Source organism: Echinococcus granulosus (assembly GCF_000524195.1).
Source record: "Echinococcus granulosus chromosome Unknown EG_S00040, whole genome shotgun sequence".
Taxonomy (NCBI): Eukaryota; Metazoa; Platyhelminthes; class Cestoda; order Cyclophyllidea; family Taeniidae; genus Echinococcus; species Echinococcus granulosus.
Window position 1 is genome coordinate 438,965 of NW_020170420.1, and position 25,829 is coordinate 464,793.

The window sequence follows — 25,829 nt, forward strand, 5'->3', positions numbered from 1 at the left end:
GTAACATGTCACCAAACGCGGGTTTCCTCATCTTAAAGTCAGTGCAGACACTAGTCAACTTGTTACATTCTTACTGAGGAAGGTGAGAGAAAAGGCAGACTCAAGGAAATCCTCAGTCTGCACATTTCACCTTTATCTTCTTTTTGTTTCTTGTTATTTCACCATTGTTAAAGAGCACTAAGGGTCAGGCAAACCCTGATGCTTGTTTTTGTTTGTCTCTCATTTTTCTTTGACTGAAATAAGTCATTTCCTCCTCTTTGTGTTCTAAAAAGCAGACAAGTGCCTATTTTGTAATGATATATTTTATCTATTTTGTGCATAATATTGTCCTTACGATAAGTTTTTTAAGCAACTAGCAGAATGGAAACAGGCAAAAGTGTACGCAAAGGGGAATAAATTCCGTTTGAAGGACCTCTTTCATATGTTAAGAGGAAGGGAGTTGATTTAGGGAGGGAAAACGAAGTATGTGTGGAAATGATTGAGGAAACCGCCTCCAGAATGCCATTGTCATGTTTTTCGGATTTAAGTAATGACATTCAGTTCCATTTTCAGACCGAATTCATCCCAACCACCTTGATTATATTTATTTTTTATAATCTAGTATTGTTGATATGACAATTTTTAAAACCGTTTTTACTTTGTGTGATTTATGAGGAGATTTGACACAGCTACACTCTGCCCTTCACGTGGCTGGTTCACTTTTAATGGCAAATTTGACCGACTGAATTTAAAACACCTTCATTCAACCACTCAAGTAGACGATTGTTTTAGAATATTCCTGCGATGGGACTTAAAATCCAAGTTATTGCAATTTTTTAAAGCACCTCTAAAATAGGCATTTAAAAAGGGATTTTAGAAGGAAAAATGACGGATGGAGACGGTGAGAGGCAAAATACTCGGGTTTGGTGGTGGTGGGGCATGTCTCGGAGGCCAGACCACCTGAAGGGGGTACAGTGGTGGAGCCCTAATTGACCCTTTGCCGAAATTGCTAAACAAAGTATTAGCAACGATTTTGACAGTGATATTAGCACCAAGACACGTAGGAGTTGAGTGTCACACTTTGCAAGTAGCAAAATCTACCAAATTGACAAACCATTTTCAAGTGAATGACGATTTTTAAATACGCTTTCATGGTTTTAGCTAAAACTCATGACGAAGGTGACAAATACCTCCGAATTCCACGAGCATGTGAGAAGAAGGTGAGTCTGCCAGTCACTTTTACATTAGGTAAAAGCATTTAAATAATTCGCATTAAAAAATAGAAGAGGAATTAAACCATTAGATCCACTTTGTTATGATCAGTTTTTAAACTGCCATCAATCATTGCAATAATTTGAGCACAAGTGATTCCATTTTTATGTTCATTCGTCACTTTTGATACGTTTTGCGGTCTCAAGACTTCACCATAGTGCGAGCTTAAATAAGCGCTCCCCGTAAATAGCTAAAAATTTTATGCCTTTTTTACAAAAATTACTGATTACATGTTTTAAAGTAAGAGTCAAGCTAAATCCGTGCTACGGTATCTTATTCTATGGAAGAATAGTTCGTTGCTGGTCTACAGAGGAGCCGGAAGGCTGTTGACATGGTCAAAGGGCTATACGGCCGAATTGGAAGCACAGACGGAGGGGTTTGTTTCTCAGTTACACAAACATAAACTTTTGGCTGGTCGAATCACTTTTCTCCTTTACAACTCTTCTTTTTTGACTATTATAACGTGGTCAGTGTTTTAAAAGCCATCTGTGAGACAGGCACGCCTGTCATCAAATTCTAATAGAGTCGAGTCAACGTTGATGTACCCTGACTATTATATAGCACCCTGGATTTTAATCGGCCTTGTGAGATGTTTTGGTAAGGGCGTTCATCGACCGGAGGTTACTAGTCAACGAGTGCAGTTCTTGTGTCAATCCCTGTCACTTGCCTGCCATAGTTAAAAGCAGTCTTGTTTCTACTTGCAACCTTGTTCGCATCTTCCAGTCGTTTAACTGTGTTTTTGGAGAGGTATTTGCGATTCTCTTTCTTTATACAATTATATAATCAGTTCTGCATTGGACGTAAGCATATGGGCCAGTTTTTAGCTGCCTTCCTACAAGACGATATGGAGCCAATGGGCGAGAGTACGTTTTCATAGATTCATCCATCTAGAGTTCGGGTTCACTTACCTCCACTGTTAATTTAGGAGCCAGAATCTTCCCTGAAGCCACAGTTAAGCGCAGCATTTTCAAAGCATCGGTTCGAAAGTGTTGGGAGGCAATAGACATGACGAATCACCACCTCGCAAGACGGCAGTCTAAGCCATGGGAACTAAATAACCTATACAGTTAAGTATCCAATTATACAAACGTCAAATCATTTCCCTATTTTTTACAAATGTCTAAAGAAGCATAGGTTTGGGTTTTTTTTCTTCCCCAATCACTTTTCACGCTAAGGCGATCAACGAGGCAACAGAGCCGGTGCTGATGGGAGAGGCGGTGACAACAGGTCTAACGTGTCCGGCAGTGGCTATTGAGGATCGAGTGACAATGAAGCTGGATGTGGCACACACCGAGCACAGCCATTTGATTGGGAAGGGTGGACATTGTGTAAAGGCAATGATGCTGGAGACGCAGTGTCACATCCACTTTCCCGACTCCAATCGTGCACCCAATGTGGTGGAGAAGAGTAATCAGGTCTCCATTTCCGGCCAGTCTGCAGATGTGGAGAGAGCCAGAAAGCGTATTCGAGTGGGTCAAATTTAGTTTTTCATCAGCCTAAACAGTTACTAGGCTTCAAGACTGCTTTTTAACAATGTGGAAAGTGGTTTGGATTTCAATTAAATCTAGTGTGAGTAGGATACGATTTGGTTGGGCAGAACTTGTTTTTTTCACAGCCTTACCTTATTTGAAGGACAAATAAAATGTCGGTTCAGTAGATCACTATACCAAAACGTCAAGGAGGGGTGAAGCTCAGTGACTTGCTTTCTTCCATTTTTTTGTGAAAGCGATAAAATACGGTTTGGCAAAGCCAGTCAGATTAAAAGTAGCACAAAGTATGACTGTTTAGTAGCACAAAAATGCAGTATTTATTTTAAAACAATTTGAAATGATAGAGAGGCTTGTAGCACCTTGTGGCACTTCTTTGGAAAAGGCACTGGAAGTATGCTGAAGGTTCGTATCGCCAAGTGGAAGTACAAGTCATCGAGATTGTAATTTCTATGTAGCTAAACGCGCATTAAAACAAAGTTAAAGTCACCATAAAAATTGGTGTCAACAATATTTTCAATTTTTTAAAATCGAAAGTAAGCTTTAAGTCCCATTTTTAGACAATATGGTTGAATTCTAATGACAGATATTTTTTAACCACATTTAAATCACGATTTCTTTTATAGGGCACAAGAGCGAATATGATATGATGAACTTCTGTCATAGCAGGAAGGTACCTTAATTGCGGTGACAGCGATTCGTTTGGATTTTGCCCATCATTCAGTCACTCTTCAATTGCATTTGATGCCTCACCTAAAGTCCTTGTAAAGCCTAAACAATATAGTGCAGCGGGGAAAGTTTGCTCACCACTCATATTTCTTGGCAAAGCAAAAAAGGGAGTGTAAATTTAAGAAGTAAAATGAGGCAATTTGCAAGCCCAAATTCAATGAGGGGAGCTTTAGTCTGCATTCTTCCCAGCGCATATGTTACTTATTTGGTTAAAAGTAGGGCCCAATATTTATGTCTTATTAAACAAATCCCAGTTACTTCTAGGACACTACTCCGGTATGAACAAAATTATATCATGTTTGAACTAATCTACTCTAAAATTAGTCCTTTTTGGTGAAGAAAAGGAGTGGTGTCCCGTTCTTTACAAAAGAGGATTAAATGTGGAGATTATCAGCCGCTAGGTCAGATTTTACTTCTCGCTTCCATCTTCGTGATTGTAGACGTCCAATAAACGTGTGAAGCACTTAGTAACTATCACTTAAATTTGATTGTTTTATGGCTTACCAAGTCGCACAAGGGCTGCTATCAAAAGTTTAAACTCACTATACCGAGCACTCATGTTGACAGCGACGAGTTTGTGCTTCCACGCACCTGAGCATGGAATTTGCAGGAAAAAAGTTGTCACCTTTTGGACGTAATTTAAGAGTTTTGTATTCATTTGAAGGAGATGCAAATCAAAGTATTCACAATATACTTTTGAACAAGAAAATCTAAGGACGTCTGAAGAGTTTTTTGCCACCAGTTATGGAAAATTTTCCCTTACCTCCTTTCTTTGATCATCCTCAGCATTCTTGATTGTCACATTTAGTTAAAATTGTTTTTTGCTTGCTAGACTATACTGATGGTGGTGAAGTAACTTCTGATTTTTGGATATTCACTGTAACGGTTTTGAATATCTGCACAGCCAATTAGTGTTTAATAAATGATTTCGTTTTCTGATCATAAATGCATTATAGCCATTCTTTACGGTCTTGTTAAGCTGATCAATATTTTTTACACATCATTGACAGGATTAAAAAAATCAAGGCTGTCGTGAATAGAGATTTGAATTGATGAGATACTTGGATTAGAATTTGCAGTAAACACTTTAATTATAATCCTGCCGATCCCACCAAACTGATTCCGAGAATTCCGTGCCAGTCAGGGTAGTTTTGGTTGCTTTCACCTCGAAATTCGGGGAGTTTCACATCCCTTACGCCATTGGGGAGAGTTCAAAACCCAAAGGCAATTACAAATGGGGATTTTGTAACTCCAAAACTTTTCTGACAAACAAAAAATTGTGGGGGTTTTTTGCAAGTGCACAAATTTTCTTTACACTGATTGGTATTCTGCATTTACCCGACTAAAACGACCAATTTCGAACTCAACGACAACAGCAAAAGTAACATCTTTGGTCTTCCCTCTATACACTGCTTTTCAATTCAAAAATGAATAACAGAGCGCTAATAGTGATGCTATTTGTAGGCAGCTTTTGCAATCTTCCCCACTATATAGTTACAAATTAGTTGGTAAATGAAAATACCTCCTGTATTTGCAAACGTGACAACTTTTCCGAAGCTGCAAAAATGCAAAACGTTAATTATTTACTTATGTGACAACCCGGTGGTACATACCTTATTGACCATAAAATGGCATGAATAGAGATGCAGACTTCAACTGGCATCAAGGTTTTTTTGGCACTTCTCGTGATTTGATAGCAAAGTCTGCAGGCCGTCTTGACCCGCCTCTACGGTTTAAGGCTTTATCTCAGTTAATAGGAATTTGGGCTTGCAGCACGTCTTCTACCCACAGTAATCAGCATGCAGCAAAAGGCTTTTCCTCTTTGACATAAACTACGCTAAGCTTGGCAGTCACCTTTACCTTCAACTTAAATTATTATAAATTTAAGGCACAGGAAGGCAGAAGATGGAGTAGAGCCACAAACATCTGAAACGTAACTTTGAAAGGGCCCCAGAGAAGGGACGTTAACACAGACCTCCTTTTATTCTTTCCCTGGTTCCAGCAAATGCTTCCACTGGTCTACATCTTCACCATCCAGAACTCGTCACCACACGCGTTGACCCTTTACCGCACCTCCTACATAGTGCAGCACCTTGAGGCCAAGTTCTCTGTCGAGGTGACCTACCGTCACTACTTCGCCTTCCCTTTGGCAGACTTGACTTTTCGCCACCACCCCCACGCCAAGTACCTCGCCTCCAGCAGCACCATTGTTGTTAGCGTACGTGGGCTCGCACTCTTCGCCCAACACGTAATTGAAGCTACTAAAACGCTACTCGAACACCACTTTGGAAGGATGGCTGTGAGTTTACCTAGTTGACTTTTTTCCGTAAAGAATGCTACTTAAAAGGTATTTCAGCTCCCTGACACATTGTCTACTTGTATTAAGTTGGAAGAAGAGTGAAATAAAAGTTGATATTAAGTGAGGATAATAGGAAACTTTGGATGTGATAATTAAATATCTACTGTTAAAAATCAATTAATAATCGGAATTAATAACTGGCTGATGAAAGTGTTAATTCGTGCATACTTAAATGACAATGATAGTGCCATTTTGTATCTCTATTCAAAAAAAAGGAACTCGAAAACTACAATTCTTACAAATTTTAAATTTGTGGGCACTTAAATAGCATTCCCATTTTCGATTACGAGTGTGTGGAAAAATCTTACGGAATATCAATGAGATATTTATTCAAAAATTTTAAATGACGCTAGCTTGTGAAGGCAAAATAAGAAAGCAAATCAGCGAAATCTCAAGTGAACAATGATTGTTTCGCTTGTGAAAATGGCTCCAGTTTTAATAATTTCCACTGTCCTTCTCTTTTTGGCCTGGAAGCGATAAAATAGAAGCCCAGAGGTAAAGTTGAAGTTAGTTGTCACTTAGAACTGATAAGGCTGGTTTTGTTAAATAATAGCGTTGATTCTCGACCCTGTAAGTGCTTGTAGTGATTTTTAGACCAGCTTCTGAAGAATCACAGAGTTCAACTATGAATGTAAAGTGCCACTGAACTTTTGCAGGGAATCGTACTAGTTTCTGTGTTGTGACAGGCCATAAATACAATTTCTAATTGATAAAAGGTTCTGCTATTCGTTATTCATTTTTCAAGGAGATGGAAAGTTTGCATTTAAATATAAGCGGTACTTAAAAATTGTAAGTAAAAACTCGCTTGCTGGGAAACCAAATAAAAAACATTTTATCCCCGATTATCCGTCTTTTCAAACTTTATAGAAGATTATTGTCACTGTTTTGTGATTAGTCTCTTAACTTTGAGATGTAAAAGCCACTTCACATTGGAGGTTGGTTTTAAAAAGTGCATAAGAGGCAAAAAGGCACTGCTAGGCTCTAGGGCGCATTGTCATCTGCCATTGCACGTGGTGTCAATTTATTTAATAATTGTGAGGGCTTTGTCTTCACGCTAAATGTATGTGTACGTGATTTCTTTTAGCAGTCCCATGAGGCATGACTGGTGGTTGTCACTGATACGTTAATCTTCAAGTTAATAGAGGGTGTGGGTTCGGATGCGTAATTTTTTTGTATTCTGGACAAGAAGAAAAAGAGCTTACTCGAATTTACTTCATCTTCTACTAAGTGAGTCTTAAGGGATCACACCATTTAAATCATTTCTCTGTGGTATGTTTTGTCATTCACATTCTCTAAATGCGGTTCTTAAGGTAGATATGCGAAGAGAATAATAAAGAGCACAATGAGGAGTACCATCTCAATAGACTAACGTGTGACCATCCACATCTTCAAATGGATGCCAACAAACAAGTCTCTCCCCAGTCGCGCTAAGTCATTGTAGCGAGTTTCGTTAAAAACTGTACGAACTTTTTCAATGACCTGCGATTTGCTGGTAAATCCCATTTCTTTTTAACTGTAACAAGTCACTTTAAGTCGTTTTTTGGTACTACAGAATTCGAAAAATATGACAAGAAAATAAAATTGCCTTCAAGTTACATTAAATCAAGACAGCGTTTTGGGTCATAACCACTCAAAACAAACACTTGGAGTTTTATTCCTCTGGCAATCGTAGTTATGATACAACCTTAAAGCTCTCGAAACGTCTCATTACCTTAAGATTTACCCCTGTTTTGTTTATGAAACCTTGTAAGGTCAGTAATAACCATTCGTTTCGATAAATTTATTAACCTGTAGTGGTATTAATCCTTATTGCAAAACAAGTTTACGCCGGATTTGAGGCCTGAGTTCCCTCTTAGAGCCGACAGAGCAATGCATCAACTAACAAAGTGTATGATGACACATGATCATGACTAGCTAATACACAACAAGTTAGCTCCATTCTGTCGGAATTTTTATCGCTAATTAGGCACACTTGAAATTTAGGCTGATTTTCTGCATTTAAAAGGGATAGATCTATTCCAAAAAATCAAATTATATGGTGTTTAAAGTACATTAAACCATTTAAAACAAAGAGCGCGGACGAGATAAATGAATAGACGTTGCAGCTATCTTAACTGTTGGATTTAGACGTAAAAAGTATATAAAGCAGGCTATGCGTCAGTCCCCCGGCACGTCAAATCCCATTCATTATTCCACCTTGAGCAACCCACCTACATCAATCTGACTTCTTCTGGCCATATTGGACGAAATCATTTCGAAATATTACTATTTATCTTTTTCAAGTTATCACTTAGGAGAACATACGTTGTTTGGAAATATGGCATTCCTTTTTCAATTAGGTGAGTAAAATGCACTTCAATCATTGTAGCACTATTGAAATGTTGATTTGTATGAAATTTCACGGCTCGAATAAGACACGTAATTATCAAAGGCACAACTGAAGACTTACAGGGTGATGTGATAACGACAATTTTAAAGCTTTGACTGTGCTTAAGTGCAAAAAAGTGTCTACGTAATGAAGAAACAGCCATTCAAGACATTAATTAATTGCTTTATATATCAATTTCCCCAAGTTACTACCTGCTGCCAGTGTTTCATTCAATGTTGCAAATAATTAGGCCGTCCAGTTAAACAAAGTAAGAAACAAAAAAGTGTCGTAACCCATGCTTTCATTGCCATTGGTCTTTTTACGCCTAAATGACCCGCCATCAAAGCAAATATAGCTATCAACTTAACAGTGCAATTTGCTTTAATTTAATGGCTATCCTCAATAATGAATCGCATCATTTACTCACTATGACCCATCGAAAATGGACTAAAGAGTGATTCAGTGGCAGATTCGACCAGTATGAAAATAACTGTCTTGCAATCGGCAGTGAGTGTTTTAAGAAAAATTGTTGACGGACTCAGATAGTCATTTCCACGAATTAGTTAAACCCTCGCCAAGAAGACATGATTTAAAGCGTCAGGAAAGTGAAATAAAACATTTGACGTAAAAACCTTCATTTTGTAAATTGACAAATGGAGTGAACATAGGGAATACTCTTTGATTATCCGGTCAAAAATCTAGAATGCATTTCTGATGATATCGAGTGTGCGACAAGCATGCTTTTTGCATAGTGTACCATCTCAGGCTCAAAATTATATCAAAATCGTTCATCAATTAGTACACGTGTGAGCATCTTTAACCATCAATTGCGGTCTTATATTTTGGGCTTTCTACTCCTAGTAATCGGTGGAAAACATGAAATGCTCAAGGAAAGATGCTTTAGAAAACCAGCATTTTCAAATAAAATAAATAGTGAACGGCCTTAGCCAAAATAGATGTCTTTAAGGAGACACGAGATGAAGAACTAGTGCTGACACATCTACCTTGGTTATTTCACATCCTTGAAAATAGAAAATGATACTTTTTCGTTCTGCTGTTTTTCCAAAATACTACTTGAGGTGTTTTTCTCTTTGATAAGGATGTAATTTGACTAAATAATCAAGTAAAGTGCACGTATTTTGACAATTAACTGCCTGACATGTTGACAGAGCATTGCAAGTAATTAAATTGACGTTATCGGGTGGACGCCACACCCCTGCAAGATCATATTTTGGTAAACATCAAACAACCTATTTTGTTTACATATTTAGCTGTCTTCTATATAATCGGTCCAGAGGCGCTGACTACACGAATAAATAAAATTTGTGGCATTGAAACTAGAAAATAATTAACCTATTCTTCCTACAGTTAATTGGTAGGGCACGTTCAACTCAATGCTGGCAAAGGCCCTAGTGACAAGGTTTAGATCGCAGTCCTGCCTCCTAATCCAGCTTGCGCAATATTAACGATAGTTCAGAAAGAAGTATGAGCTAGGAAATCAGAATGGTCTTAGCGATTCTACCTATTTGATTCTTCTGCAGATCTCATGCGCAGTTTGCCTGGAACGCAAAACTAGTATTTCCATTGTTGTTGGCGCCATAAAAGAAAAACTTGACCTGAGTGAATCCACATTTGTTTTACGATATATCGTCGTCTGCAGACAAAATTCTTGGCTTAGATCCTTTGTTCTAGTTCTTGTTTTAAATCTACGGCAAAATAAAACTTTACCAATGTTTATATCACATATTAAGGTGCGATTTTAGGAAATTCTGGCCTTGTTAAAAAAAACTTATTCAATGTAGTAGAGTGTTAAACCTTTCCGCCTGTGTCTAGAGTGAAAAACTGTCCTGGCACCCTTCAACTATACAAATTTTCGTAAGCACCTCTGTTTGCGGTACTTTTAGAAGATTAACCTTTTGTACACTTGGTTTGGTTGTGTCGACCAAAGGCCTAGGGTCAATCGTTCCACGTAGTGAATGAATAATGAGGGTTGGGGCAGGAATGACCACAGATGGAGTTACCAGTTTAATTCGATCAGTCCACCGTCTACAACCTTCTTTAGATTTTCATAAACTCTTTTATGCCTAAGGTTTGCGCTGCCATTGCCATCTTGGATAACGGTGTTTGAGCTTTTTTCACGATGTGATACTACCACTGAAGCGTCATTTTTAAGGGCACTCTATGGTCAGCTTTGGGGTCAATACTTGTCTATTCTTTTTTCAGAGAGACTAGAGGGCTGTGAAAAAAACAGATATTTGCTATTCGCACTTTGAAGACCGGGCCTTTTTTTTCTTAGGAGCACACAAACGTTTGGATGACCCTAGACGTCGAGCCCAAGCACCAATTCATTATGCAGAATCATATGGCTCCACGCAGCCTGGTTGAAGTTATCCACGAGTCAACTGGAGCCTGGGTTTGGTTTCCACAAGAGAGTCCTTTCACTAACACCATCACTTCCTCCATCACCACCATCTCACCCTGCCCCAGTCCCCTCTCGAGATCCCCACGCCGAAGTGGATTCTACGCTCCACGACTGTGTCCCACTCCGAGTTTGCCTACCTCCTCTATCAGCCTCTCCCAACGTCCTGAAGCTCGCACCATGATCACTATCTTTGGAAGTGTCAATGGATGCTTTGTGGCTCGACAGACGCTCATGGTAGGAAGCAGTGATTTTGTTAAAAAAGTTTTGCAATGAGCCGGGTTTTGCTTAAGACAAGTATAACATAACATTCGTTCAAGTCAATGGTCGAATTTTCGACTTTTTTAATACTAACCTCAGTCTTTTAATAAATTTTAGCTCAATGACGTTTGTTTAAGCATTTAACGGTTGATCATCTTTAGCATCCGCTGTCAATAGGTAATAAGCGAAATAAGGGGACGCATTTGGTATTTGACAGATTTCCGGTACTGGCGTTAGTATTTCTGGCATTGTAATCAGTCAGAAACGGAGTTCAGACGTTTCTTAAAACAATATTTCTCTAAGTGCTTGCTTAGAAACTTGAAAAATTTCAGTCGCTGACGGCTGTTGGTGAGCTTGAGGATATGTAATTCCAGCCGCTAGCGTAGCCCTAGACTGATATCTGACACGCCATGGTACAGGTAAAAGGGTACGCCCACACATAGGATAACAGAGTCCCACCCATTAATGGGTGCGTCACATATCAATTCTTAGATGATTTTTGATTTTTTTTAGTGTTTTCAAATTTTCTACGAGAAGCCCTAGTATCTATACCCTTGTCTGTGAATCACCCACATTCATGGCAAGGTTACATCACTAAATACCCACAACATAAAAATCAAATTCGGTGATGAGGCTATTTTATTTATTGCAGGAAAACCACGTTTTATTCGTTTTCCCTGCAAAGGGCGCCTAAAGTACGTTACAGATAAGCTAAAAAACATGAATGATTCCGACTGGACACTTAATCAGTGACCGATTTTCCGCTTGACGAACTCCAAAAAAAGGGTGTTTTCCAAAATTTCGTTGAGTTTATGACAAAATTCACTTAAACACTAATGGAACATCCCAAAATTAAATTTAAAATGAATTGCTCAGTTGGAAGAAACTCAGGCACTCCAGTTTGTCAAGGATAAATAATTCAGAATTTGAGGTCAATATTTGAAGGGAGGAGAAGCCATTCCAGTAATTGCTGGAATTATTTGTTGAAGCAAAGCTGCCTTGGCACAGTAAATCCTTACTGTTGAGGCCATGTCAATAGCCATCCCAGTCAACTAGTGAGTTGTGCAGTGGCAATTTTATTAACATCTGTTGTCCTGATTGCAATCCAGATTCGCTAATTTCCTTTTTAATTAGTGTAGCTCCAGAAGTGGCAGAGCTGTACAGTAAATATGAGCATAAGTAAAACCTATGCCTCCTTTCATTTGCCTTGCTATTTAACGTATATAAAGTATTCCAAAGTGCAACAATTGGTAGGTGTTTTACATAAGTGATTTTTTTCCGAGCTCGGTTTTTGACCCACTCCTGCTCAAAAAAAACCGTGAGAAAGTAATCCACAATCATTGTGTTAACTCTTGTCATCCGATTTGCTGATTTGGTCCATCACTTTTGGCTGCTAATGTGGAGAATGAACACTTACATTATGAAGCTTTTGATCGACAAACCAAGGGAGATTCTACGCGTGCTTCCATTTTTGATTTGTAGACTCTGCTTCCGGTGACTCTGATTGCCGAAATATCTAGCGAAGAGGCTTTGATTCTTTCTCGCATCGACTACAGCACTTACAAGTCCTCAAATGACGTCAGCATATCATTTCGGGCCAAGCCTCGGCACTCGTTTCGTGTAAGACTCGGAATGCCGACATCGCAAAAAACATTTTTTTAGTTCTTGAAAGTAATGTCATAGCAAAGATCCACATTGTGGCTGATTTGGTTCCGAATTCACGAACCATGTCACTATTTTCCTCCTCTTTTTATATATTCGATCCAATTTTGCTTTAAGAATGAGTCACTTACATTCCTTAGTCTTTTTTCACTTCAGCAATCGTTGGTTCTGAAGACAAATGAAGCTAACGTGAACTCCCTTTATGCTGTGCTCGCCAACTTGAATTTGATAATGCATTCACGAGGCAGGTCGAAATTCTTCCTTTTAAGCTGTTTATGCAATCAAAATTTTTCAGATTATTTAAGAGTACTGTTTCACAAATGTTTGATTTAAGATTTGGCAAAGCATTCGCAGCTAGACATCATACATTAGATCTGGATTTGGTTAGTTGGCAGTTTACCGATCAACAAAACTTATTCATATTTTAATATGAAAATTTTAAATGAGGGCTTCAGTATTATTAAACCAACAATTTTTTTTTCCAAGGTTGCATAGATAGTTCCCATGCCCTCTCGACCTGTTTCAAAATATCAGGTAGATTTGATTAGACAACAATTTTACACCAAGTTAGAAGTTTTTACAAAGTATTTGTTTTTATCTACCAGAAAAAAATTTTTCAAGTTATTGGTGCTACTTGTGTTGTCAAACTGTGACTCCATGTTCAATAATGGCAGCCCTTTTTAAAAGTTTTAAAATAAGAATTTGGAAGAAAATTTCGGAAAAAAATAGTTAAAGAGATAAACGGCTAGACGATTTATTCGTTAACAGCCAAATATGAAGTGAATATAATCTTTGATACGCAGATTTGCATTAGGCCTGCTTGACAACTGACAAGGTGGAAAACAAGTGAAAACAGACCTCGTCACCTGTGTTACTACTTCTAGGACACACAAAATCTTACAGTGGCATGTTTATTTGCCTCATCTTTTTCCTAAAGTTAAAGTATTTTTTGCCGCATTGTGACAAAAAATCCTTCAGATTGACTGAAATATTATTTAATGAAATGCGTCCGCCTACAAATAGGCGTAGCTTGCTCATCCAATTTTACGAGTTAAATAACTAACTAAATCAACCCCTCGAGTTATTGTACTTCAGTAAAGCTTTTCCATTAGGAAGTTGGCTGACATTTTATGCCACCTATGGCAAGGCAATTTTCCCTTGTTTTAAAGTCACCCGGACGTTTGATGCTTTGATGGAAGTAATGCAAGAATTGGTCATGACGGCTATTAACACTTGAAAATGCGTCCCAGGACTAGCAAAAAGGATTTCCTAATTTTGTCTGTTCTATACTTGGTGGTTTACTAGAGAAGTGATTACCAAGTAAACTAGATTTGAAACCTTAAGTTGAATAGACTTTGCGAATTTATTTTCCTAACTTTAAGATATTCATAGAAAAGGTATATTTTCAAGCCCACGGTATTATATTACCCTTTTACAATATAATCGTTTTTGAGCCTAGTTTTGGCATAGTTTTTTAAGCGCAATCAAGGGTTATGCCATTAACTTATGCATAATTTTGTAAAATGTTCACAATAAATTCTGAATGATTACTACAATACTGCACTTTATATCATTTCAGCTAGCTTTGCAGAAAATGATTTTAGCTAGTGCCTTTTTCAATAACCAATCTTTTCGAGAACAGGAGTTAAAAGGTGTCCCTTACCAGTGTCACATGAAAATTTGACGCAGTTGCTTTTGTCCTCTACGGCTCTGTGACGATAACTGAAACAGCTTTATTAATATTAAATAGCGATATAACTTCCTTAGTCATGGAAATTCAAAGCATATTATCCTAAATTAAGTGGAAGTTTTTGCTGATTTACTATGATAACCCAAGTGGACTTAATGCAGACCGGTGTAATGGTGATGTACCTTTTCGACAACTGAAGTTTAATTTCGAGATTGTGACTTCTTAGGTCAATATTGCTTTAAAACGATACAATATATTAGGTAATTTAGAGCGTTTTTTTGAGTCTACAAACGCAAGCGTCGCTAAAAGTTATATTTGGTGCTTAATACAACTTATTTAACGTTATACTTTGGTCCACTTTCGATGCAGTTTTGAATGTGGAGGTTTAGTGTTTATAATGTGACGTTTCGAATTCCGTGCAATCATTACCAAATATAAATGAGCCCCTTTTTTAAGTCTGATTAGCCGTTATGATATTTTGGCCAAGAAGATCATATTTTATTGCAAAAATTTAGTCAGCTTCATAGAACTTTATTTTAAAGTGTTTAATTTGGCTTTGAAGGCATTGTGACAATGCGCCTTTACAATGACTGAGTTAATAAGGAAGGTCAAACTGAAATTTCGATAGGTACTCTTTGACACTTTCAATATTTGAAGCAGGTTTTTTTAAGAAACGTTACATTAAAAAAGAAAAGATGGTTGCTTCCTACACTTTGAACGTGCACATGTCTGGAAGATCCTACTTGATGGCATGAGCGACAAAAAAGCTAAGTGAGAAGGGCTGTCATTTAACCGATTAGTGCTCTCCTCCTAGTGCAAGCAGAATACGAGGTGAAAAATAGGTATTTACCCCTGATGGAGGAGGTTCAAAAGGGAGTAGCAACTTTGCCACCACTGGAGGCATGCATGACCCCGTCCCTGAACGAAAAGGGCGTGGCGAGTGGGCTCGAGAAGGAGGCTTCTTTAAGGCGACAACGTTGGCGGTATCCTGTTCTGGGTGGTTCTTTTGCCACCTGGGCTAGTGAGAGTAGAAGTCCGTCACCAAAATCGCCTATTTTACGTCCTCCTATTTCCTTGGAAAATGGAGACATGACTTCTCCCAACACTGATCATTTCGCGATGCCGTCGGCTGGTAAGTTGAGGTTTAAATATCGCCTAAATGCTCGAAAAACCATTTTATACACTTTGGGGCAGAATAAGTGCAGCTTAAAACATTGTTTTAGCTTTTAATTATGAATTTTTAGGACGTCTTACGTACAATTCTCCAAATGTTTTATTCATTGAAAAGATCTCCATTATGATAAATCATCCATGTTTAATTATTTCATTAATTTGACTTGAATTTACATTATAATTAATCTCTAGAAGTGTAAAATTATACTAAACTTTACTTCTGTCTCAGTTTTCTTTTACGGCTTTATGTGCTTGTGTAATTCCAAATAACGTTGAGAATTATTACTTAAAGAAATGTGAGGAGAATAGGAGGATGTGAGTAGGGGGGGGGGGGGGAATTTCTTTCTCTTTCATCCTTTTCATCTTTCATCTTTTCACTAGTAAGAATTTTTAAGAAAAGACTTCCTTCAAACTGGTTGACCAATCCCAGGCATTTCCAAAGTGGTTTTCCTTTTCCTTTATCAAGTGGATAGACCTCAGGTCTATGTATTTGATTTTAAGCAAGAAAAGCAATAATAAAGTCCCATTTATCATCTCAAGTTAACCAGTAAGCATATAATGTTATTTCCTAACCCGTGAACTAAGTGAAGCAGAAATGGAAGGCGATATAGCTTACAGTATCTCAGCTGTCAGCGCATAGAAGACTCAATTGGCACACTTTTTAATGATTCGTTTTAGTATCTACATTCAATGTGGCTAAAAGTTGTTCTTGACGATGCCCATTTCTTTATTCTAATGAATAAATAGAGAATCTTCCTGAATGTAAAGCGCCTATCTTATAATAGTTTTCTCTAAGGAATCAAATTGTTAAAGAACTCTCCAGGTGGCATTTTCTAAATGTTGGAACTGAGTTAAATATGGTTCGTAATGCAGACGGGATTGCTTCACGTCACATACAGGTGGCATTTACTAAGGGCACTGAGTGAAAAGTAAATTACAGAGAGCAAGGTAAAGCATGTTGACAGAGAGACGAGTATATCCAAGAACAGGCTTATTTAATGTAGTGTACATCTTTTTCCAAATTTAATTGTGCTTTTTTCTTTAAGTGCTAGCATAGGTGCCAGTTTAACACCTTTTACGGTCTAATTATAATTAATCAAGAAGGTATGAAAATTTGTGTCAAGTAGGCTTGTTACATTAGGCACATAATGCGCTGGATAGTTTGTTCTCAAAGCAACCTCACAAAGGTGGACATTCTCTTTATTGCGCTCAATAACTTGGTCAAAATAGAATTCTTGCGGCCATGTCATTAAATATCTCAAAAGTTTTTTTTAAAAAATGACCCGCTTTTGCTAACAAGGCACTCCTTTTAGGTTTGAAAGCCAAACAAAGCGGGGAAACGGGCCTTCTAAGGGACATTTTTGACCAGTTTTCCTTATTCTCAAGGGGTTCCGATCCTGCTTCAGTAAATTACGAAGCTCCTCCCAATGAAACAATGATGAATGAAAATCGTGAACTCAAGGGATCGCTGAAGTCCGGCAAAAGTGAAGATGATGCCTTGTAATTTTATTTTAAAATGCTCAAGCCCTCATAAATTTTTTAAAACATTTTTTAAAAAATAGGCATTTTAGTTTGTTGCCACTTTACGAAACCTAGAGCTCCGCCATATTATAAAGTGTAACAAATTGTAATACAAGATGCTATGTTTTTTAACTAGTTTTGACTAAGTCACAGTAAAATAAATAATATGACTGAGTCAGTTATGTCAAGTGTCCTGAATGCAATGTGGCGACATTACGATATATATGGCAGGATTCAAATGGCAAAATATAACCTTCAAACACATGTGCTTGTATTTCAGGTAAAAAGTAGTAACTTATTTTTACCAAAATTAATCCTCACCCCTTTTAAGTGGGTTTAATTTATGCAATCCTTAATGTTTGATGGAAGGAGGCAACAATGTGTTGATTAATGTTACCAATTCATCTGAAAATAAATTACAATTTTCGTAATTTAACTTCGCTTAAATACTACCATAATTTTAGATTTTCCATTCTAAAGAGATCGAAGGTGTGTATAAAATGAAGTTTTGGTGGGTTGAGAATCCTTGTTTGGATGAATGCAAATATGTTTCCCTTTTGCAACTTAAACTTTCTAGTATTGATCAGAGCTAACTTAAAATTACTTATCCACTTCATTCCCAAAAACACCCAAACATTTTAATAGCCTTTATTAGCAACGATATCCATAAAAATAAAATTCCTGTTTTTAAAATGAATTCTAGATTCAAATCTGGGTTTCCACTTAACCCTGGCGAAAATATAAAACGCTATAGTCAATTTCAAAAACCTTTGCTTAAAATTATTTGGAGATTACCTACAGAGACGCAAGTGCCTGCGCGTTTTTATAGCTACCACCAATCATTACACGGCTAAAATTCTCGAGATTTTGCATTTATAGTTGAGTTTTAGTATCATTATAAAAGCCCTGTCAATATTAAATTCGAGTTCTAGTAGAGTTTAGGGTTGCATTCTGCTTTTTTTGTAGAATATTTTATGATAAAAATCTACTTTTTTTGCTTACAAAAATGCCCCAAGTGCCCCTATTGAAAGCCATGCTAATTAATTTTCCTTCTGGGAGGCGAAAACTCTCTGTTGAACCGCGCCCCCGCTACCGATTGCAAAAATCCAATTTGAGGCATAAATATTTAACTCACGCTTCGGGGGGCATTCCAAGGCAACTCTGAGTAAGCAGTCCCTTTAGGTGTCAAATATTAAACTAGCTGAAATCGCAGTAATTAGCCTTTTTAAGGTCCTATTTTTACTTATAGCTGAAAAATAAGGCCAATTTTTCTTTACAAAACGGTAAAACTTAAAGCAGAATGAATGCTCAAAATATAAGCCTGATATGGACTTAACGCGAAGAAGGTAATTAGAATGCCTTCGTTTTAGAAATATGCATCTTACTTTTTTCCTCTTGCTTCGCCAACTATTTGCAGATTAATGTCAATGCCGAAATTTTTACAAACGCCCTTTAATTCCTGTACTATTGAAGCTAGCCTTTATCCGACTGACAAGCGACATAAATTGACAAAGTTTTCTCCGAGAGCGTCGTATAATGGGTTAATTGTTTGTTTAACTCTCGGTTTTGTTAATGGGCCAAGTTAGTGCGCTATCATTGCACCACCGCCGGATGGGTTGGCTTCTGGGCCAGGGCTTTTGAGTTTACAGAAGTAAAGAGGCAATTTCTAGGAGCGGATGCAGTCCTCTGTTTCCGCATGTATGCATGAACTTTGGTGCGTAAGCAATTTACCCGTATAGATAAACTATCTTGAAGAGTTCATTTTTCCTATGTTTGTCAAAAATAAAACGCTGTTCTGGTTTCCGTCATGCGCCAACTCTTCGGAATTGCAACCGTTTGTAAATTATCCAATTCTACCATTATTCCAAAAGGATAATTCTCTTGCACGATTTTGAGACAGGTTATGCGTTGATTAGGTGCCCAGAGTCGGGTGTATCACGTGCTGGGTGGGTTATTACAGGGAAGACTGCGGATGTAATCACCATGGCATAGACCGCCGCTGGCGTACAGACGTACATCGGTCTTTGAAACCTTCACCTAATTCATTCAAGAGTCTCGCTACAATGACAAGCGTTCCCTCATCAAAAAGCGATTAGGGTTTATCTCTCACATCTTATTTATGACTGCACTAAGATGATATAATTATTGTTCTAGTTAAAGCTAAGCAATACTAAAGAAGGGTAAATTTGAAGAAAAATGTTTTCTTTCAAAACAAGAGCAAGATAATTTAACTGAGTTCATGCGAGGAAGTTATCTCCTTGAATTACCTTCCAATTTTATTTCCACTTGACTGATACTCTACTGTCATAAGTGCGTGTTTTTAAAAAGCTAGTGGATTAACTTCCTCACAATTTACCGCATATATTAGCAAAATTGTAAACAATTACTCCGGTGATTAAGTTCATTTATCCGTTGATGGCTTGATTAAACTATCCCAAATGCCGACGTGATTCCCACATACGGCTATCTAGGGTAGGTGGATTTTCTCTCAGTAACTAACCTGTCATTTTAGACAGAACTATTCATTGAAATATCAGCAAAGTAACCTGACTCCTCATTAAAAGCAAGAGATTTTAAACTCATTTCTTAAGTGCACTATTTGAATGCCCAAATTTACCCCAAAAGAGGTTATGGCGCGGACGAGTCAGAAAGTGGGAGGCCAATAGACTTTGTCCACTCTCTTTGCCTACATAATATGCACCGCTATAGATGAAAAAGAAGAACGTTTAAGCAACGTTGATCTTATCCATTAAAAACATTAACTTTGGAAAAAAGTCTAGTTTAACTCAACATTTATGGGCGCATGGAAGGTACTGAGGAAACTCTGGAAAATGCTCTAACTACAAAAACGCAAAATTGGTCGATTAGCTCGGCAAAACAAAAATTGGCAGTAGCTTCATTCGCTTTTTTTAGATCAGAGGATTCCATGTGGTTAAAATTATCAACTCTGTGGCAGCAAAAAGAGTCCAGAGTGGCGCAAGATGAGCCATTGTTGTGCTGTACTACGAATCACTGTGCGACTGTAGACTCGCCTCCTTGGTATTCAACCAGGAACTTGTGCAGTGGTCTCTTCCTCAACGCCTGGAATGGCAAGTCTGGCGGTAAAACTAGCCTCTTAAGGTAATCACTGAAGTAATGAATAAAAAAGTGAAATGACAAGGATAAAACATGAGCACTAATCTCGGCACCTTCCTGTTAACTTTTAAAGTTCCACTCATGCATTTAAAAAGCAAGTGGATTACTCTTAATTAAACAAACTATGCAATTCAACTTTTAGATTTAAAGTGAAAGGTGGTAGGATTCTTTAGTTATTTGATTTTCATCTGTTTCTCCATCTTTTTACCCCTTTTGTTATCACGAATTGTATTTTCAACAATTTTAAAGGATGGATTGTAAACTTTGTGCTTATCACACCCTTATTTTTCATGAAGTATTTTGTTTGACACTTAATTGAATCACATAACAAATAAGAGTCGTCGTCTACTTCTTTTGGAAGTTTGGATGAAGTAAACGAGTCTCAGGATTGCAAAAGATTATCGCTAAAAGTGCTTAAAACCGTAACGGTGTACGTGGTTTTAAATGTAGCTGTTTTTGTTAGCAAAGGATTTTTTAAAAAAAAGTATGAGAAGCCTATGATAATATTGGCATTTTGAACCACATTTTGGATAAGGAAACTGGTAAGATTTAAGTCAAGTCACTTCTTGCTCCTTTTTTACCACATTCTCATTGCGCAAGTTAACAGCCAAATTGCAAGCAATAACTCGCTCTCTTGCTCCTCAAGCCGTCGATTAGTTAACTACAGAGTTCTAGAATGCCTACACCTGCATGATGGACAGCGAACGCTTCAAATGATCACAGTCAAAACACAAGGAATAGAAAAGTAACCTTGAGTTTAGTCCTTGTAAAATACAGAAAAATAGGTATAAACAAGATCTTATGAATACTGGATATGAACGGTGGATCTTTCTGCAATATGATAAATGATAATGCTGGATTCCGTTGGGTCTGCTTATTCTCAATACTTTGCTCGTTGACCTGAAAATATGGGGCAAAATTCCAGGGATTCCAACACCCAGTGTGCATTTAGATCTGTTTCTTTTGTTGTCTTCTCCAAAGTTAATCATGCAACTAATAGCGCTGCACTTTATTTCCACAAAAGTGTAGAAGAATTTTTTCACATCCTGTCTAGTTGACCATTGTTTATGATCGGTCCCCTCCTTAGCGAATCCGAAATACGACCATGGACAACGGAAAGCCCACCGACGCTTGAATCGACAACCAAAGAACCTCTTCATTGTGCTGACATGAGCCAGTTTGTTTGTAAGTAGTCATTAAGCATTGCAAAAAACCTTAAACTCTGGGTTGACAAGTTTTCAACACTGTGTTTCATCTACAATCAGTATCACAGGTATCCTTAAGGCTGAGGTATAGTTAGGAAATCGGTTTGAATTGGCTAAAACAGTAACCAGTGCTGAGGCCATTTTTTACATTCCTCATCCAGCTTTCTTTGAATACTCACCCATATCAAAAGATTTCGTTCTAGGCATCTCTTCATGAAAGAATTTGACTGAAAGAAAATCCCACCTAAATGAATAAAGTGAGATGAAAAACTTGGAGTAAGAACTGATCCATCATCTTGACTTGAGTGCTGTACTATTTTAGTTCAATGTAATTAACTCGAAATTTTTGCAACGAATGAAGCATTTTAATAAAAACAATTACCAATTTTGACATCACCGTGGATATTGTCGTTTGCTTGCATGTAAGGGGATTTTTGGACATTAATTGTCTTTCACATGTTAAATTACTAAATTTGAGCATTTAGTACTCCAAATAGTTATGAATATTTACATTCTAAGGGGTTAAAAGTAGGAATTTTAGGATTAATATACGCAGTCAACGTAGGGGCTAAGTTGTAATTGTTTTACTGAATTGTCTTTATTTAGCAAACAACTCCGACTATTTGTGATCAGTTTTAGTCGCAACGCCGTTTACTTTTGAAGACAGGCAATACAGTAATATTGTTTAGTTTCTACAGAGCAATTAAAAGTATTACTTTTTCCGTCAATCAAATATTCGACATTTTAAAATGCTATTTTAATGCATTAGTCACCATCTGGTTTATAGATGTGTAAATTGAATTATTTGTTTTAGCTTTTTTCTCAATTTGAGGAAATAGGTGCATTTCTCTTGATTCTTCAACTTTAGATCTCCACTGCTTCAAGTTATCATTTTAAGGGTCATATGGTGTACCATTTGCCTGTGTAATTATAATATAAGGCTACAAGCCCATAAGTTACAATGTTTAGCGATTACGGCTGTATTTTAAAATGTTATAAAACGATTTTTTAAAAAGGACTAACTTGATTTGCCAGTTTGGGACTGGTTTACCTTGAATTGCATCAAACTTAAAAACATTTTAGCATTTTTCCTTCATTGTTACACGTATAAAAACAAAACTTAGCTTTTAACAAGCGTTTGATATATACTAGCCGATTTCTATAACGCAAAATTAAAACCAATTTCTCTTTCTCTTAATTTTTAGAACGACGACTACAGTGGATAATTTTCGCACGACAATTGTTGTTTTTTACATATTCGTTTTGTTGAATTACGCCCTTCTCCAAAAAAAGAATTTATAAATATGAATTGTGTTTTTCTAGACCCGTCTTGTCGCCTTTTGTACAACCTTCATTTTTAGTCCCCAACTCAGTCATTGTCGATCACCGAGACGATTTTTTCTCCTTTTTGTGCACCGTTTCATACTCATGTTTTTATTGTGTTGATGAATATATGTTTGATGCATTTCGTCTCCTGTTTCCTCCTTACTTGCAAGCCCATCTTAACCGTGAATTTAAAAATGAATTGGGTTAAAATATACTACTGAAGGCATTAGTAAGTAAAGGAATGATTGTTGTTGTTGTTGGTACAAATGAGCATTCTGAAATCTTAAAAAATTCCATTATTTCTGAAAGCGCGTTTATTTGTTTATTTATTTGTACGACTAAATCTTTAAGTGGGCTCATGAGATCCCAAACCACGCGTTTCTCAACAGGTGGTTTGCAGATCCCATTAGTCTGAAGATCCCCAATATTGGCCAAGTTATAATCCAAACGCGTAAATTTCTTGTACTGCTAAATGGTAAATGTCCGTGAACCTTTACCCTGATATTTTTTATTTGTCTTTTTTGTTCTACCTTTGACAAGCTTGTGGAAAGATTAGATTAAAGTATTTTACGTTCTCGAGGAAATGTAACTGGAATTGCAAGATGAGGATATACTTCAAATGTTAGAGACATCCAGATTGTGTACAAATGTGCAATTCATTCGGATCACTTATCGCGAAGGTGAGGAACATTTAAAGCATCTCTATAAAGTTATCCCGCATTATGCATTTTATTGAATAAACTTGCTTTTTAACAGGTTTTTCAGAACACTCCCTAACAGGCCAAAAAACCATTAAAGCCCCTCACCCCTTACCAACGCTGTTTACACAGAGGGGATAATCCCATGTCTATAGGTCAAACCTCTCGCAATAGAGAATCCAGGTATGACCTCTCCACTTACCTTACTCTTCCACTCTTCACCTCTAGACAAAGAAGAGTTAGCAGAGCGACCTCCATGAATGCCTATTAACTACTGAGGCCCTTTTCTAGTTGTAGTTCTGATAGCCACTTTAATGCTCTTTGTGCCATTTTCATGAGAGGATTTTATTAAATAAAAGCTGCACCTTCAATAGGAAATCCAAATCGCACCACAGGTTTTTTAAATCGTTATGTTTTTGTTACCAACTTGTGTTTTTTTTGATGATAAGTAACTTTTTCTGTTGTTTCAGACGCAAAAGAATCCCCCTGCAAAATAAATTTTGTCTTTGAGGTCAAGATGACTTGATTAAATAAGGTAACCAAATAAACTTAGGCTCTTTTTTTATAATAATTGAGTAACTGGAAGAGAGCTCCTCTTATTTCCTGAACCAGTCATTATTATTTTAGTCTGTCATTCGTTTAAAACTAGACACAAGCTTGTTGTGAACCCGCAATCCTTTTTTTCATCTGAAGCAAATATCCTTATTTTACCTCGAAACTATTTTTTTACCTCACAAGGGGAATGTTTGATCCCATAAAATGGAAATGTATAGTATCCGGAAAAGCAGAAGAGTGATTAGGGAAAATGAGGAGTAAAGTATTATCTCCCAACTTCATCCTCGACTACAAATCTTTTCACCTCATCTCACCGCATATACAAATTAAGTCGAGTCTTGTGGGAGTGAGGCGGTGCATGCTTTGGAAGAAAGTCTCCTTGCTTAACCTTACAATAAAAAGGCATTTTTTTATCACAAGTCATTAAGTCAGTCAGTCTGTTGACAGAAAGCCGAAATTCTCACCGCTTGCTTGAGAGAAGTAAAGAAGATTGTGGTAATCTTTGAAGTGCATTATCTTCAGTTAACCGTGGCATGCGGTGAGGCCGAGGTTTATGGGTGTTCATGCATAATTAGCTCAACTTTCAGTTTAATTTTTCAACTTTTTTATACTCTCTAAAGACGTATTTCTCCGCCCATGATCGTGGTAAATCAATGACTCTTCGAAAGAACCATATCGGAGCAAGCCGGAGTCAAAACAAGTTCAAAGGGAGGGAGAGGTAGTAAAGAGAGGGGCCAAAAATCATCCAGACTTTTTGGAGCATACTTTTAAATTCCTTACTTATCGATTAAGATCGGCGGCTTATGAAAATACTACTTATTAAGCTACTCACTTGCGGCCGACTAACCTGTTATTTGGATTGTAGAGGGAAATAATACTAAAGGATAAATCCGAAAGCTTCAAAATACCTTTCCCTACATTTAAAATGCCTTTATTCTTCTTCTCTTCCACCTACAGATTATGGGCCCCTGGATCGAGAAGACTGAGCAGAGGAAGGTCATTTACAATTGTGTGGTATTATTGGAGCTAGTGAATGATCAGAGCCCCCCGCCGCTGCAACAAACAAACTGCTAAGAGGTGGAGTCAAACAAACCTGTCTTACAAATTCCCACTTTTTACAATCATTCCTCACCTTGTAAGTAAAAAATGATTAAAATAAGTAGAGTGAACAGGAACAAACTAATTTCAGCCGGGTACTTGTCATCGCTGCATTCGTGTTTTCTTATTCTGATAAATTGAGCTGCCAATTCTCACTTTTTCCTAGAGGAGCTATTACTCGGGTTAAAACAAAGTCAGCATTTGGATGCTCCTTAATATTTAAGGAGAGGAACGGTTATGCAAATCTGCCTTTAATTACATCAGTACAACTTGAAAATGAATTATTCAAGGCGTTGAAATAGCATTTCACCCGAAGTCTGTCTGATCTCGAAGGACTGTTATAGCCACATTAATGAGATTTTTTTTCACAACAAGATGAGCTCTCCACTTTTTAGTAGGTCCCAAAAGTGTAACTAATAGAAACAAATTTATATGAAAGGAGATGTTGCTGTAAAAAATGCTTGTTTGAATGCACCTCGTTAGGCGAGAGGCGCTCAATAAAAATGAGTCCCGTGAGGGTTTGGCCGCCGTCGGTCCCCGAGGGGGAGACGCACTTTGAACACGCCTAACCGTGACATCTATACCCCTTTTATTTATTCCAAACTTCCCGATAAAATATGTCCTCTCACCCAACTTGTCTGCTTGTTCCAGTGATCAGCATTTACTCTTTTACTGGACTTGCCAAACGGAATTCTTATTTTAAATCCACTAATAAGATTTCGATCCTAACTTGCGCTTAATTTAATTTAAAGTCCATAAATTTTAATTTTTGTAAATTAAAGATTTTTGAGTTGATTTGCTGTGTTGATCTCTTGCGATTAGCTGTTTACTGGGGGTAAAACAGAGCCAACTAAGAGGATTTTTTTAATTTTGTGAATTGCTCAGTTGTCCA

The 25,829-nt window shown here is 37.3% G+C and overlaps 1 protein-coding gene across 1 annotated transcript; it reads left to right on the forward strand. All coding sequences in view use genetic code 11, as the record gives it.

Moving 5' to 3' along the window:
* Positions 1 to 1,130: 1,130 nt before the first annotated feature.
* On the forward strand, positions 1,131 to 21,228 carry EGR_05469 (Protein bicaudal C; the record flags this gene model as incomplete). Its single annotated transcript, XM_024494718.1, has 7 exons — positions 1,131 to 1,199; positions 2,427 to 2,720; positions 5,470 to 5,766; positions 10,491 to 10,850; positions 12,357 to 12,494; positions 15,088 to 15,358; positions 21,143 to 21,228. 7 exons carry the CDS (start codon positions 1,131 to 1,133, stop codon positions 21,226 to 21,228), a joined length of 1,515 nt encoding a protein of 504 aa, XP_024350903.1.
* Positions 21,229 to 25,829: the final 4,601 nt, after the last annotated feature.